Source organism: Lepeophtheirus salmonis, chromosome 1 (genome assembly GCF_016086655.4).
Source record: "Lepeophtheirus salmonis chromosome 1, UVic_Lsal_1.4, whole genome shotgun sequence".
Classification (NCBI taxonomy): Eukaryota; Metazoa; Arthropoda; class Copepoda; order Siphonostomatoida; family Caligidae; genus Lepeophtheirus; species Lepeophtheirus salmonis.
In genome coordinates this window covers 7521614-7537716 of record NC_052131.2, presented here as the reverse complement: position 1 = coordinate 7537716, position 16103 = coordinate 7521614, and the positions used below count along the sequence as shown (strand labels likewise).

General features: G+C 30.4%; 1 protein-coding gene across 1 annotated transcript in view; it reads right to left on the bottom strand.

The window, feature by feature from the left end:
• Positions 1-575: 575 nt before the first annotated feature.
• The window catches only part of LOC121115645 (PDZ and LIM domain protein 3), an 81827-nt gene continuing 66299 nt past the window's right edge, over positions 576-16103 (bottom strand). The window contains exon 4 of the mRNA XM_040709739.2: positions 576-852. Within this exon, the coding sequence (XP_040565673.1) occupies positions 735-852 (118 nt within the window). The 3' untranslated portion in view covers positions 576-734. The remainder of the gene's footprint in view (positions 853-16103) is intronic.

The window sequence follows — 16103 nt, the reverse complement described above, 5'->3', positions numbered from 1 at the left end:
TAGGCAAATGCACAACTAGAAACATATATAAAACTTGTTCCCGGACGTGCGAAATAATCATAACAATTTAGTTGCCAATCTGCTTTACTACTTCACTCTCAAGGATCATTAGAAGTGCTGTTCGGAGTAAATATAAAGGAGCGAAAAAATATCATAACTAAATAACATAAAATTTGTTTTTATGACTTAATTTGCTAACTTTTTTACTTTATATACCGGCAGTGCATATTTTTTACTAGTAACCATCTAATTAGAGTGTACTTTAGTACAAACCCTGCTATTTTGGTTTTCTTATTGGCTGTAAATTGAGCAAGAAAAGTGAATAAGTAAGCTGCCTACTAATGTGATTACTATTTAAAATGCATAGGGCTGCATGTTTTGTTGAGGTGAGTGAACACACCGCCATTCTATTTGCTTTGTCTGTTCCATTTTATGAGCAACTTTTTGCACACGAATGGCGTTCACAAAAAAATATATTATTATATTAAAAATTATATATTTATATAAACTTATTTTGTTTATTTATGACTTTGCACAGTTCATTTTGTGATTATAAATAATTTAGTTTTGATTTTCTCGAATAAATTAATTTTTATTTTTCTAAAAATAACGATAGCACAAGTTTTGTTCTAACATTTTTTTATACTTCTAATCTGAGATTAATTAATAAATAATGAATTATAGAATATATAAAATTAAGAGGGAAGTATTATCATATAATAGTTTTAATCTTCTTAAAATAGAGATTTAAGTCGTGGATCTTCATTTAAAAGTGCTAACACACTAGATTGATTAGAGTCAAACTCTCTTCCAGTTGGATTCATTATGTTGTCAAAGTTGATGGGATTTCCACTAAAAAGAAAGAAAAAAATATATTAATTAATTAATATTAGTGAACATCAATATTGTAAATAGATTTGAGGTTGCGTTACTTATTAAATTGTTCCGAGGGATTGATTTTTGTATTAATTGTATATTATTCTTGGCGTCATTTTTATTTTAAGAATGAAAGAGTTAAAGTCAAACAACAATTGGAAAGCAATTTCCTTGACCCATTGTAAGTCAAATCTCCTCATCAAAGTAATATTCTGTTAAATAAAAGCTTCAAAGCCTATAGGAAGACATTCCCCTAAACATCTAACAGCGTCAACTATGCTGAAGACACAAGTAATTAAAAAGTCAACTTTTTTTAAATAATTTAATTAATCAGTTTTATTAATTTTTACAAATGCCCTAATTAATATTTTTTTGGATTTTTAGGCGGGATTCAATATAGAACATAACAAGATAGACAGTTTTCATTATGGAATAAAAATTGCCCTGTCTATCATCTCACACATAGTGATGAAAATTGCATGTATTTTGGTTACGTTAAAAAAATTAACCGAAAATCTGCATGGTTTCCCTAACGATTTAATTAATCATTGCAGGAGATTATCTTAGCCGTCCTGACATTTCATTACATTAGCCCCAATCAGCTGTGACGAGGGGGGAGGAAATAACCCAAGTCAGATGCTGGAATTACTCTGATACTGATGATCCTGTGTGCTACTCATGGACTTCAACTTAAAATTCCCCCAAAAATTTCTAGATTAATCTCCGTCTTTTATGAGCAGACATGAATATTCAATGAGGTATAGAATATAATTGAATCATGTAGAAAAGCAAGTTCACTACTCAGGAGATAACTTTTTAAGTTATTAAAAACAAGGCGCACAATATATTTTACTGATGAACCAACTCCTAACAAATATAAAAATGACAACGTTTTACTCATATCAGCACATTGAAGACGCTATAAGAGGCTTAGAATGGGATAATTTCGTGAAAAAATTATTTGAGGTCCCTCAAACTGTGTTAAATTCAGTGCAGAAAAACTTTGTGAGGGGTTAAAAAAATATTAATCCAAAAATGGTAATAATATATCTATATATTTTTAACATATTATTTAGGTAACTCTATCAATTTCCTTTTAAGTTTTTTTAAAGACTTCGTATTTATACTATAATTGCAACGTACTTTTTAATTAAAGAGTAAAAAAATATTAATTGACATAATATTGCGTCAATAAATAAATAAATAATTAATAAATATATTAAGCTCATTAAAATTTAAGAAGCTTTTTTTAATCTTCAAAATAAATTATTTTACTTTCTTGTTTAATTAAGAATAAGTATTTTTCTATATATTCTACAAGAGTTATGATAGTAAATGAAAACACTTTGGTGTTGACGTTTCACTTATTTGAATAGTCCAATAGAAAAATATAGAAGCGATTATTGTAAGTTTTTCCAATCTTTAAGTAGAACTTGTTATGGCACCTCTGTAGAGCTAATCAAAATAATCTATTTATGGAAATGGAAGATAATTAAAATAAAGAGTCCAGATCCCTCTCCTCTCACTCCCAAAATATATAATTTACCGTACAACAGCATTTTCACCTGCTGGCTAAAACATACATACTTTTTATTGTTATTTAAGTCATACAAATGTTCAATTGAAGTAAGGTTGGCGACTAAAGCCTTTTTTAAAAGTGACGTTTTTAGAGTATAATTTCAATTCTAAACCATATTTCGACGTGAAACAAGTATATAAATGAAAATTAAGGGAAATAACAATTGATGAAAACATTCAATAATTTTAAAGACCCTTTTTTTTAAAGTTAAATTTAAACCGGTTCCTACAATAAGTGTCTAATCATACAAAACTCAAATAAAATGAAGGATCATATTTAGAAGCTAATATTTTTCCATATTATAACTGCTTTGTAGCATAATTACAACTACAGAAAAAACGTTATATTACAACCTTAAAAGATTTGTCGTCAACAACAACGAAAAAAAAATCTATTTTGATTAATATTTTCTTTTTAACTTTAAATTTTCTTATATAATACTAAATAGACAAACAAAATAAGGTTGTTTGAAAATGTTCCGAAATTAAATATAATTCAGGCGACTATTTGACTAACTCTAACTTTAAATATTTTTCAGATCCAATTTATTTGTTTAGTACTTAATACAGATTAAGTCATCTAATCGATTTATTCATATTTAGTTTCGGAACTTATCTTTTTTAAGTTTTTTATTTTCAATTTATTTAATATTCCACAAGATAATTAAAAGGAAAACTGAATATCTCAATCAAAGTTGAATCTATTGTAAATCTTTTAAGTAGTATTTTAAGGTTTATAAAATTATTTTTATCTAAAATATATAGCGAAAAAAGAAAAACAAGTAAAAAATTTTAGCTTCCAAATAAGAACCTTCATTTCATCTGATTTTTGTATGACACATTTTGTAGGATCTATGTTCAAGATAACTTAATGAATATCTTTTCTTTCGAATGCTTGAATATTTTTTTATCAATTTATCAAATGTCATACCTTTAATTTTTATTGATATAGTTATTTCACTTCGAAATATGGCTCAGAGTCGAAATTATACTATAAAAACATGATTTTAAAAACAAGTCTTTAACTGTGGTTCAAGATTTATGTCGTAATTTTCGTGTTTTATGGCTTAAATGATAATAATAATTGCTTATATTTTATCTGGTGGGTAAAAATGCTGTTGCAAGGCAAATTATATATTTTTTGAGTAAGAGGACGGGGATCTGAACCTTTTAGGGTTACTCAGACAATTAGCACATTTGAGGATATTGACAATCTAGATAGAAGGTCTAATTATGTGGAGGAAGTTCTGAATTCGTATATAATGGAGTATCGAGAGGGGAGCTTAGGGATGTTCACAAAGATGGCGAGTACATCACTACCCCCCATCACCCCTAGATGGGGTATAGTTTTGTTTAATTGTTCAGAAGTCCTTTTTTTCCCCAGCTTTTTTTAAAGCTATTTTCATATATTCTAATAGGGTGAAGTTCTAATTGTATTCTCACATTGGGGGTGTACGAGGGGTTGTCATTAACTTGTTCTCATCATGTATAGTGTGCAAGGTAAAATCGTGAACTTTTTTATAAAGAACAAATAGGCTAAACTTATGCAAGAGTAAAGAAGAGTACAATATTGAGGCTTTATGTGATTTCCTTGGGCTGCTACCATTGCTCCCAATTTGGGCCTAAATACCTCGCAGCACTTCTTAATGATGAAATCGGACATGGACGCCCATTGCTGCTCGATGGAGGTCTTAAGGTAATCCAAATTTGGGTGAGGGGTATCACAAGGTCTTTTCTCGAGTACGTTCTAAATTGCATAGTCGAGGGGAAACAGTTTGGGGAGTAAGGAGTCAAGCAGAGCGTTATACTTTAAGTTAGTCAACAATTTTTGTCCTCTTTTGACCCAACTGGCATTGGTTGCTATTGAAAGAAATTACTGATGTCGTTGTAAATAAGATTCTTGCACATTTGCACATACGTCCTCACAGTTCAATAACTGACATTTAGAGCCTTGACATGCTGCTTCATCGGCATGGCCGGACTTCTGGTGATAACTATGTTTACATCCTTCATGATTCCGATTTTTGGGTGTCTACTGCTATCAGGGATCTCTTAAGGATCTGATCCGAAGCTACCATGTTTTTAATCTTGTAAACAATACTCGTGAAGACCCTATCACCTTCATTATCTCCTTGACATTCACTTGGGCATGGAGTAAATCAGACACCCTTTGTTTTTTCACCTCCATGTTGACAACTCTAAATTTTTGAAAGTTTTTTTAAATTAATGGAACAGTCTTTACTTTTCATAATTCAACCTAGTATTTTAAAATATTTGCTCTAAAGTAATTAAGATTGATTTAAAGTCAAGTCCACAATTTTACCTCGCACTCTGTAATGTATCACGACTCTTTCATATGTACATTATGAACCATGACAATATAATTACTCTCAGGAATACCTTGTATGGGAGTCAATACGTGCAATTCTGTATCTCTCAATGTATAATGATATATATGGTAAGTTACGCATCGTCGGGCACATCGAAGAGGTGTTTATGTTCATATACTTTATATAGACATCGTGCGTTATATTTGAGATTTTTTAAAATAAACACATTGATCATTATGTTAGTAAAGAGTTTTGTATCAAAATATTTTCATTAAAAGATCGAATAAATAGTTTTTAAAAGATTTAAAAACACTATCAAAATATGGCCAAAATTCGGACAATTTTCAAATCAAAATTTTTAATTTTGGACGTTATTCGGATCAGGTTTCTTAATTTCAGACACCATGAAATAGCAAAATATAGGAGATAAATATACATAGGAGTGCAAATGCTGTTTGAATATTTATCTCTTGGGTGGATAAAATTCAAAATACAGCGTACCTACTCTTGTACGTAGTGGAATCCTGGATTATTCGGCAATCCTTGAGATGAAGGATCTCATATTATGTTATGAGAACGAATAGTGGGAGGAACAGACATACGGTACACCAATTAGAAGAAGAAATTATAAGAAGAAAAAGAAGAATCACCACTCCTCCCTTTATCGTATTAATAATTTATAAAGGATCATGTCTGTGTTTCCAACTCCGTCTCGAGAAAGAATATAATGGAACCAGTTCTGCGATATGATACCATGGATACCTACAATATTCGATTCATTGTTAAATTTCTTCTCAGATTCTAACTCTAGCCAAGTATCTATGGAGCCTTTCGGAGTACAAGTCGCTTCACTTCAACTCATGGAACCTCAGGAAGTAATCAACTTTGCAAAAAATATGCTATAATTATCGTGTCTTGGTTGCTCCTATCATCCACTCCAGAAAGTTAAATCCTCATTTCCAATACGATCCTATATTTCATTGAGACTCTTCCATGTCAAAATTTTTAATATCCTGATAATATGTTGGATCAATTATGAAGAGGAATTGTCTCTAACTCTAAATCCTTCATTTACAATCAAGAGTTATCATTTATATTCCGATAGATGATGTTGATGTTATGGGTTTTTACATTCTTCGGTAACATTTATTAATATTAATTATTAATTACAACACCACTTTCTCCTTTAGACATCTTTGTATTACCGTTCTATAAAATCCAAGTTATCTTCTTTTTTTGAGTAAGGCTTCATTCACTAGATTGAAAGATTCGTGTTCGATTGATTAATAAGCAAGGAAGTCAATGGACTACCTTGCACCTCGATAACTCTTATGTATTTAAGAATACAAAACGAAGCTGAGCTCCTACAGGATTAAAAGAACTAATAAATTACAATGTGACATTCTGTTATTGCTAAATTCAGTTTCTCAATGATTAAACATTGTTTTCATATTGTCTAACTTATTGTTTTATTAATCAATTAATTTAATATTATAATATAAAATTCATAAAGGAAATTATTTGAGTTCTTAATTAATAAATTAGTTCGAAAATATCACCTTGATTGAGTAATAAACCATTGGAAAAGGCGGATCATAATATTGGCTAAAGATTCTTCTGTCATCTTCTCATATTTTTCCATCAATAAAAGGTATTCATCCATATGACTTCAACTCCCCACATTGACAATGATTCTAGTGGAATAGTCTCGTTAATCCAATTAAACATAATGTTGGTATGAACAACTATTAGGGGATCTATAACAATTATTTATGCTTGAAAACGAAATGTTTATAATTTGTCAAGGAGATAAGTAGGAGTGAAGCTACTCGAACTGTGACAGACGATACTTGGACATTTCTAATGTGGAAAGAGATTTAACCGTCAATCAAATATGTATTGGAGATATCCATGGGGTAAATGAAAGTATATTGCCTAAGTGTATCCGTTATATTCCTTCTCGGGACGGAGTTGGATGAACGGAATATAAACGTGATCCCTTTTATTAATTATTAATATGATTAATGTGTGGCGTGAGGGAGTTAAATGTACCGTACGTCTCTTCCTCCTTTTCTTCTTTCTGATCAACAGCTATTTGAATGAAATATCTTCATATTATCACACACCATAAAATATCGAAGTGTTGAATTTTAACTTCAAACAATTCGAACGTCGAACTTTAAACTTTTTTTTCTCAAAAACGATACCATCAATCGATTCGAAATTTTACAGGACTATTTAAAAATGTGTGATGATTATGTAATCTACAATCGGTTGCTCAAATGTAAGCATTAATTAATTTATTTGAAGATACTTTTTTATGATATACCTAATTATTAAATTATTATCATTTATATTTATATCTCTGTTCGTTGGAAAGCTTACTATATAGTTATTAAAAAAACAACTATACAAAATGATAGTAAGTAATAAAAGAAAGAAAGAATGTTTTTGAAATGGAATTTGTTAACTGTGAAATGTCTTGAGTGTCTTCTAGCGTACATATTATATACAAATATACATTTGTGTGTATATATATATATATGAATGTTTTATCAGTTCAGCCTCTAGGGAAATTACTGATATGTGCATATATCGAATAATATGAGTCTCTGCTTCCCCAAATAAAAAAAGTTAATAAATAAAGTATGATTTAGTATAAAATATCTAAAGTGAAAATAAAAGTTTTTTATTAATGAAATTCAAATATATATGCTTGTAGAATACCGTTTGAAGATTTTTTATTCGCAAAACGACAGATAGTAAAATTTCTCCAAAAAGATAGCTTACAATAATATTAGTTTGGATGAAGTAATTTCTTATTTCCCGCCATTTTTTTAAAAACTAAGTATATCTTGTTCTTTATTGGTCACATCGGATCATACGATAAAGTGTTGTGAAGGTGTAAGAGTACCCTAAAAATACATTTTTATAGTATTGTGCTTTGTTGGTTAAGTCCTGAATTATTGTGCGTCGAATATGGAGTTGTAAAAGAAGAGATTTGCAATATTTCACATTTTTACTACTGAATGGGAAAAACGTTTCAATAGGGAGCAAGAAAATTTGCAAATTATACGGGAGCTCGATTGGGAAGTTCTTATGCATCCATCCTACGGTCCAAAACTGCCACCATATGACCGCCACAGTTCTTGTCTATGGCCAACGCGATTGGGGGTATAAGTTTGGCCTCATAAGAGGCCTTTGACATTTGGTTGTCAGAGTTTTTTTACCAATAGGGACAAAGACTTCTACGAGAAGGGCATTATGATGTTGGATTCTCGTTGGCAAAAAGTTATCGAACAGAACAAGGCATATTTGGCTTAAATTGGCTCCTTATAAAGCATTTCAATTAAGCTAAAATAAGAAACTACTTATTCTCCAACCTATTATAACAATTTTCTGCTTTTGGTCTATTATTTGGATCTGTTTTGACATGGACATAGCATAATGTAACACATTATATTAAAATACTTTATGGTATTGATTGAGTTATTAGTATTTTTCCACTATGTTATGATATGACTTTTTTCTTAATATTTGGCCATCTCATTTTTAATAAATGCTTCTTTTTATTTTAGAAAATAATGTTTTATTGTATTTTTAGAAGGACCCTTTGTTTGAATAAGGCCAAGCCTTCTTTTGTCCTTTTTTTATAAATTGTATCCATATTTCATGTAATGACATTTCTTTAGAAAGTAATCTTTATGTTTATTTAAGAAAGAAAAAAAAAAGATCAATTCAATGACCACTTTTATTTTTTCGTACTCTTATATGAAATAACAACTATAATGAATTACCTTTCTTTTTCTAATCATTAATTTCTAGGTAATTTCACCGCAAAAAAATTTTGCCGCAGGTAAATTTGCATCGAGAAAATTTTTCCGCAAGACAATTATGTTTTTAAATGATCCGTTCGATCTTCACAAAATTGTATACAGATCAGATTAATTGTATAGCTATGAGAAGAGGAAAAAAGGAAAATAATATCAATATGTTGGACTTATCATTTATCAACCATTAATTAATTATTTTTATAGTCAGCTCGGTTCTTCTTTAATTTTGAATTACATACATTCACTAGATACATCTTTTTTTGGCATTTAAAATCTTATCCAAAAATGGAAGTGTTGCTTAAAGTACCACGTGATGCTGATACAAAATTACAACTACGACAAATATTCTTAATAGTTCATATGAGTTCACCAACTTGATTTTCTCATCCAAACTGATGTTTTTCAGTATAATAAGTTGCTTGATTAGATGTTATGCTCCTCCAGAAAAATGAGAACTCATTGAATATTCCTTTTTTATTAATTAGTTTCTTTTTTTTACTTCTTAAGTTACAGCAAAAAGAAAAAAAGTGTACAACTGACTCAATTATTACAAAGTATATACTTTTGTATCATTTTTTATACAAAATCTTGAAGAAAAGTGGACGAAAGTTACTGATTTTTTCAAGACAATAATCATCATTAAATTATACTAGTGTAACTGCCCCGCATTGCTCAGAGTAAACAGCCGACAAGATTTGGGTGTGTTAATGTATAAATGTACTCCCTTTTTTGATATGACGTGCTGAGCTTTAGCTATACACACTCGTTGTTACATATTTATTTTCTAGAGCAAGTAGTCATGCAGTTGTCAACACTCAAAATGGAAGCCTCGACCGACAAACATGCAAACGTTGTTTTATTAATATAGAAGATAGTTGTAATGTAAATTTTTTGATTATAGTTTTTTTGATTTTGAGAAACACGACCTAATCCCGGTCTTACCTACTGTTGAAATGTAAAAAAAAAAAAAAAAAAAAAACTACTATAGATATTTAGCAACTAATAGCTATTCTTTCAAAAAAAGTCTATATTACAATAAATGCAAATTTTTTACTATTATGCCCGTAGACTAGAAATATTTTTATAGAGCTGGAGGATAAGTTTTAAAAGAAAGTTAATTCAACACACTAAGTTTCTTATAGACAACCGAAGAGCTCTTATGATTTGAAAATGGTTTTTTTTTTTGCAGATATTTATACTATTCGATCTTATTAATAAATATAAACTCTTTTTTGTATAAATAATGAGTAACAGACGGGGGCAATTTTGAGGGATCTAAAAATATCTATTATATTATATTATATTCGGGCAAGTATATTCGATAAATGTTATAATTCATATATATATATAAAAGTTTTTCTTTAAAAATGTCATCAAGAACACATATTTTCTACATAAAGGTCAATAATTTTTTTTCCGAAAAAAAGATAAAGAAAAATAATAAAGTCACTCAAGGCTTATTAAAAAAAAATGCAAGTTACAAATATTTTTGGCAAAATTAGAATTACCTCAAAAAAGTTCAACTCCTTACGCCTATAGATTAGAGCAGTGGTTGTCAAACTTTATAGAGTCTGAGCGCAATACCATGTAGAAATAATATCTTATATCCTTCTGAGAGAACGTGAAAAAATTGTGGGGCACACCACTGGGTTAGAGTCATGTATAATTAATAAATTGCCACTTTTACTATAGAAGATACCATATTAATTTATAATTAAATAGCTTTTTTAAACGTCCCCTTATTTTTTATTATAAATATCGCTACAAGTATAAGGACTGACGTTTAGTTGATGTCATAACAAAATTTTGGATAAAAAATATCAGAGCAACAAGAAATCTGCAGAGGATGTGCGATCTCCTCCGTGCACAAGTAGACAAGTGGACACTGTTTTGAAAAGAAGAAATGATTACTTCCTGGCTGAATCAAGAACTCGGTTTGACGGAATCTTTAGGCTCAACCATCCAGCTCAAGTCATGGTCCTCGGCTCAGTGGCGTCCGACGGCAGTAAGATGCATCCCTACTTCTTCTATGTCAACAAGAATGCCAACATGGACGTCTACTACAAGGTCCTCAGGTAACATGTCTTGACATGGTTAAAGAGCACGTTCCCAAGGCACATCTATAGGTTTATTCAATGCGGCACCCCGGCACACACGTCCAAGAAGGTGCAGCATTGCTTCAGGGAGAGTATGGCTGCCTTCCGGCAAGCTGAATTCTGGCATTCGTCCTCACCCGACTTCAACCCCCTGTACTTCTCTGTTCTGTGCGTCTTGAGGGGCAAGATGGCCAAGACCTGTTACCCCAATGTCGATACCCTGAATGCCTTTATCACCGTGGAGTGGATAACTTGTCCTTGGACATCATTAAGGTCAGCTGTGCTTCTGTTTGCCCCCATATTGAAGCCATTATGTGGGATGGAGGGAGACATATTGGATAAAATGTGTAGAAAATTGTTTAATTACCAATTTTTGCAATATAAGTTTGACATAAAAATGGCACAAAATAAAAATATATAGCAGTAAAAACGGTTTTTAAAATTTTTGAGTCCTCAACTAGTAGATCGGGTACTAGTATGTAGGACCTGCACGCGGTTCAATACCCGAATCGAGGCCGTCATTGAGGCAACAACATAGAGCCCAATATATTATAAACATATTTTGGTCAGTTACATATTTATCCTGTTTTCAAATTTTCAGTGTAATTTGAGATGCCCAAGAGTAATAATTATAACTTAGGACTTTTATTTGATTTGTAGGGCTAAATTTGGCCCTGATAATTTAGCCCTTTTCAGATAAAATCAATCAATTTCTAATTTATTAATTTTACTATGGCTTTGTGCTACGTATAGTATAGTTTCTAGCACCTCCAAAGGATTCATCAGAATAATTTTTTGATAGAAATTGCCGATAATTCGTGGAAAAATAGATATATGAGCAATCATTATTAAAATTTTGTTGATTTCCAATTGAACTAGTCAGAGTGCAGAAGACAAAATATGGATAAATAAGTAGAAAAATCGACAGCTGACAACAACATACACCATAAATGTTTAATATGTAAGAGTTAACGTAGTGACAGTCCACCTCAATTGACTACTTACAATATATGTAATTAATGATGAATTAAAAGTTTAAAAATTCGAATAAAAACAATTGATTTATCAACAAAGTAAAATTAAAAACTACTAAAACTTATTCAAAGAAAATCATAGTTTTTTTTTACAAGATTTAATTCATAATTTCAAATAGTGGGGAGTAAAGTACAATTATTTTATGGAGTATTTCCCCAGAAATTGACACGTAAATAAATATAGTTTTTTCAAATAAAATAAAATAATTGGAATACTCAAAAATCCATATTTAGATCCGCAACTTAATTTAATTCTGAAATTAGAGCTTATTTTCATGAAAAGTAGTATTAAAATTGTATTGAAGATCTTTTTATGTAATAAATTAACAAGTAACAACATTAAAATAATATAATACGGATTAATACAAATACTTTTTTGTATCGTGAAAAATATGGCAGACCTAAATCTAGTTAGTTCCAACACTTTTTGGCATATAAAATACATCAAGTGGGATTTTGTTATGATATAGATTTATTTATGTACAATATACACCGTAAATAATGACATCCGGATATACCTAGTGATAACAACCCAAATCCCATTTTTTTTACAACAAAAATATCCCCATTAAAGACTCGGTTATATTGACTATTTTTATAAAAAAAAATTAATATCCTTCTCATCTCTAAAAGTCAAATTTTTGGAGTTATCATCCTCATATAACTATTTACAAGATGTCCTTTCCTCCCTAAATTTGAAAATTCTAATCTCCTGCACGTTCTGTCAGAACCTTGTTAGCGAGGTAGAGGTATATATTATCGGTCTATATTTCTCAATAAATATCTCATAGATCCAAAGCTTGTTGATATACCAGAATAGAAGTATCATATATTTTGGTTCAAATATTATTAAATTTGGAGGACAATATATGGGTGTCAAGACAAAAAAAATTCTCTGTACATAACATAACATAGGTAGTGTGGATTATATTTGTATTCTTCGACAAGTTCTCGTAAATTTCTATTAAGAAACTATTACTATTAACCCTTTGAAGGTGCTGTAAATTGCACAAAAAATAGCCAAAATTGATTGATTTATCACTGATCAGAATAATAAATTGATTGATTTTATTTGAATGGCCATATCAGGAACAATATAATTCCGTTAAATCAAATATAGGTTTTCAACTATATAGCTGAAACTCTTGGGCATATTAACTCATCGTAAAAGTTGGAATACAAGTCAATAATAATATATACATTATAAATTGATATATATTTTTGCTATACTTAAAATTACATTCGAAAGTTTTTTTTTCTATATCACAACTAATCATATCATAATAATGATTAAACTTTTCAAATATAGAATATTATCTTTTGATCCCAATATTTTAACTTTTAAATCTATAACAAGTATTATAACTTTTTTTTCCTATGATTTTTGATAAATTACCTTTTTTTTTTAATAATGTAAGAATACTTTATTTAATTTCTCAAATTTATTTATTCAATCATGCAAGTTAACTAAAGGAACTTGCAGAGCCTACTGCGAGATCAATAATGGTAGTGGCTGAAAGCTGGTGCTGTTTTTAGTTAATTTATATGTTCTTGTTAATTACAGTCATTCGAAATCACATGTAACTGTTAACTATTCTTAATTTTTTTTGATTATTTATTGTTGATTAACTAAACCTAATGTAGAATTCAAAACATAGACCAAGTTGCTATTCTGAAACTCTTATGTAATATTACTCAAGATGTAAAAAAGAGCCCTTCTCAGCGAGGGTCAATTACATCAAAATGATGTTAGTTATTTGTATATGTGGTGTGTTTACAAAAAAAAAAAAAAAAAGCAATCTTGAAAAAAAAATCAAGAAAAGAACATAACCCAATTTTTTTAAATTTATAAAAATTTAAATTAATTTTTTTATTTGAGTTAATTATAGAGTTTGTATTTAAATTTGTATGACGAATTGGGATACCTAAAAAAATTTAGCTATAATTTAGAATATTTATTTGAATTAAGTGACTTATATTGGCTACGAAATGGCATTTCATTATACAGGTTGTCCACGATAAATTGGAACTACTTTAAACTTCATTCAGATCCATAATGTGGATATTCGGGGTTAAATCATACTAATATAAAAGGTTGCGTGAACAATACACTATAACTTCCACCACAATTGTTTTGACAAAAAACAATAGTCATCATGGAACAAGCAAGGAGAGATGCCATCCTCGAATTGGCTCGCGCGGGACACAAGCCCTCTGCTATCTACAAGCTTCTTAACTAACCCACGACCACGGTGTACCGGGTCTTCAATGCCTGGGAGGTTGAGGGGAAGGTCTGTTGCAAGGCCCACAATATGAGAAGTGACCGAATCCGCACTCCCCGCTTCCTTGAAGGTCTCTGGAAGTCCATCAAGGCTTCGCCGGGGACTTCCTTGTCCAGATTGGCCAAGAATCGTGGAGTGAGCAAGCAGCTGGTCTCCAAGGCTGTGAATGAGGACCTCGGGTACAGTTCATACCGAAATGCCAAACAACACATCCTCATGGCATCCATGAAGGCCACCAGGCTCACCAACGGTAAGCGTCTCCTCAATGACCTGAAGAGCCATGTAGGAAGAGTCATCTTCTTCTCTGACGGGAAGAACTGGACTGTCGACAGAAGCTACAACGTCCAGAATGACAGGTGGCTTGCCAAGTAGAGAGAAGAGGTCCCTGCGGTCTTCACCACAATGTTACCGGCTCCATTACGAGGGAGTGGAATGCTGTCGATTCCGAGGAAGTTATCAGGGCATGCAAATCCTTCAAGGGCAGGAGGGAGAAGATGGTGGCTGCTGAGGGAGGACATGTTGAAGAAATTTATTGTTTAATATCATGTCTAACTTTTTCATATTAACAAATACACTCCCAATTCCATTTTTATCAAGCAGGTTGAATTTTAAAATAGTTCCAATTTATCGTGGAAACCCTGTCAATCCTATCAATTTCTCATTCTTTTATTGCCAATTTAAACTTATTCAAGTTCAATTTTCAGCACCTCTATAGGGTTACTAAGAATAATTCGATTTTGGAAGTTGACCATAATTTATCAAAGAATACGAACGTAGTCCAGACTCACTCCTTCTGGATTGTATTGTGTTGAATATTTTGTAAGCTGTATTTTATAATTAAATCAGTCATAATTCCTTTTTAACTATCTTAGATAACACATCTACTAAATATATTCATGTTATAATATATCAATGAGTTAAAATAAGGCTTAAATTATACCCTCTTAAGACAAAAATATGCCTCAAAAATAGACATTTTTATAGTGCTCTATTCTTTGGAATGAAACAGCAAAATAATAAAATAATCTCCATTCTGTTCCTTAATTAAGACTTGATAATATGAGTGGGCTATTAGAGTATTTATATTTACCATAACAACCTTAAGGTCTGGGTTTCAAGCTCACCAGGAATTACCCTTTATTTACACCTTTATTTAAAACTGGATTCTTAAGAGTCAATTTAAAAAAAAATCACAGTCGATTTATCGGTTATCAGTTTTTTTTTCGCAACAAAAAAACAAACTCAGTAGAGCTTTACGTTTCAACAGCTCAATTTTAACGATAAAAAATAAGGCATAGAACAGCTTTAAGTTAATATATATAGCATAAATAGTCAAAAATGATTTAACAGTATTTTCATTTTTCTCCTTATTCATAATGAATCACTTCAAAAAGAAAACAGAAGAAGGTTCTTGCCCATTAAGACAACAATGCATATTGTTGAGCACATCAATCAATATGAAACAGTATTTTTTATTCAGAAAAAAAGATTAAAAGAAAAACGTTCCTTCGAACAAAGGAAATTTAATGTCTATTCAAGACATTTGAGCCATTATTAAATACTTCTACTACAAATGTATAATCATTGAATAATTTGTTGTAAGCCAATTAATGTAAAACGGTCTAGGCCTTACCTTTTTTCTACCTGTAATATAATAATGCAATTTTTTTCTAAAAATGTGGCCCATTAATACTAAAGGAAGCTAGAATGATTCGATTCAAAATTGAGTGTGGATAGTATTTGTACTCTTTAATGAATTATCAAGAATATCTATCAAAAAATTATATTACTAACCAATTGTATGTGTTGCAAATTTTAAATTAAACAAAATTTGTAGTCACAACAAAAGAATGACAAATTGCAAGATTTTATATGAAAGGGGCCCTATGGGACCCACTATAAATCTCTTAAAACAAATGAAAATTAGCAAAAATTCTTTGGAATCATAGCAAATCTTATAAATTTAAATACAAAGCCTATAACTGATTCAAATATGTATATATGAATTACAAAATACCTGGGATTTTTTCCCTTTTTCGTTTTTGTTTATGATTGTTTTTATGTTGATGCACTC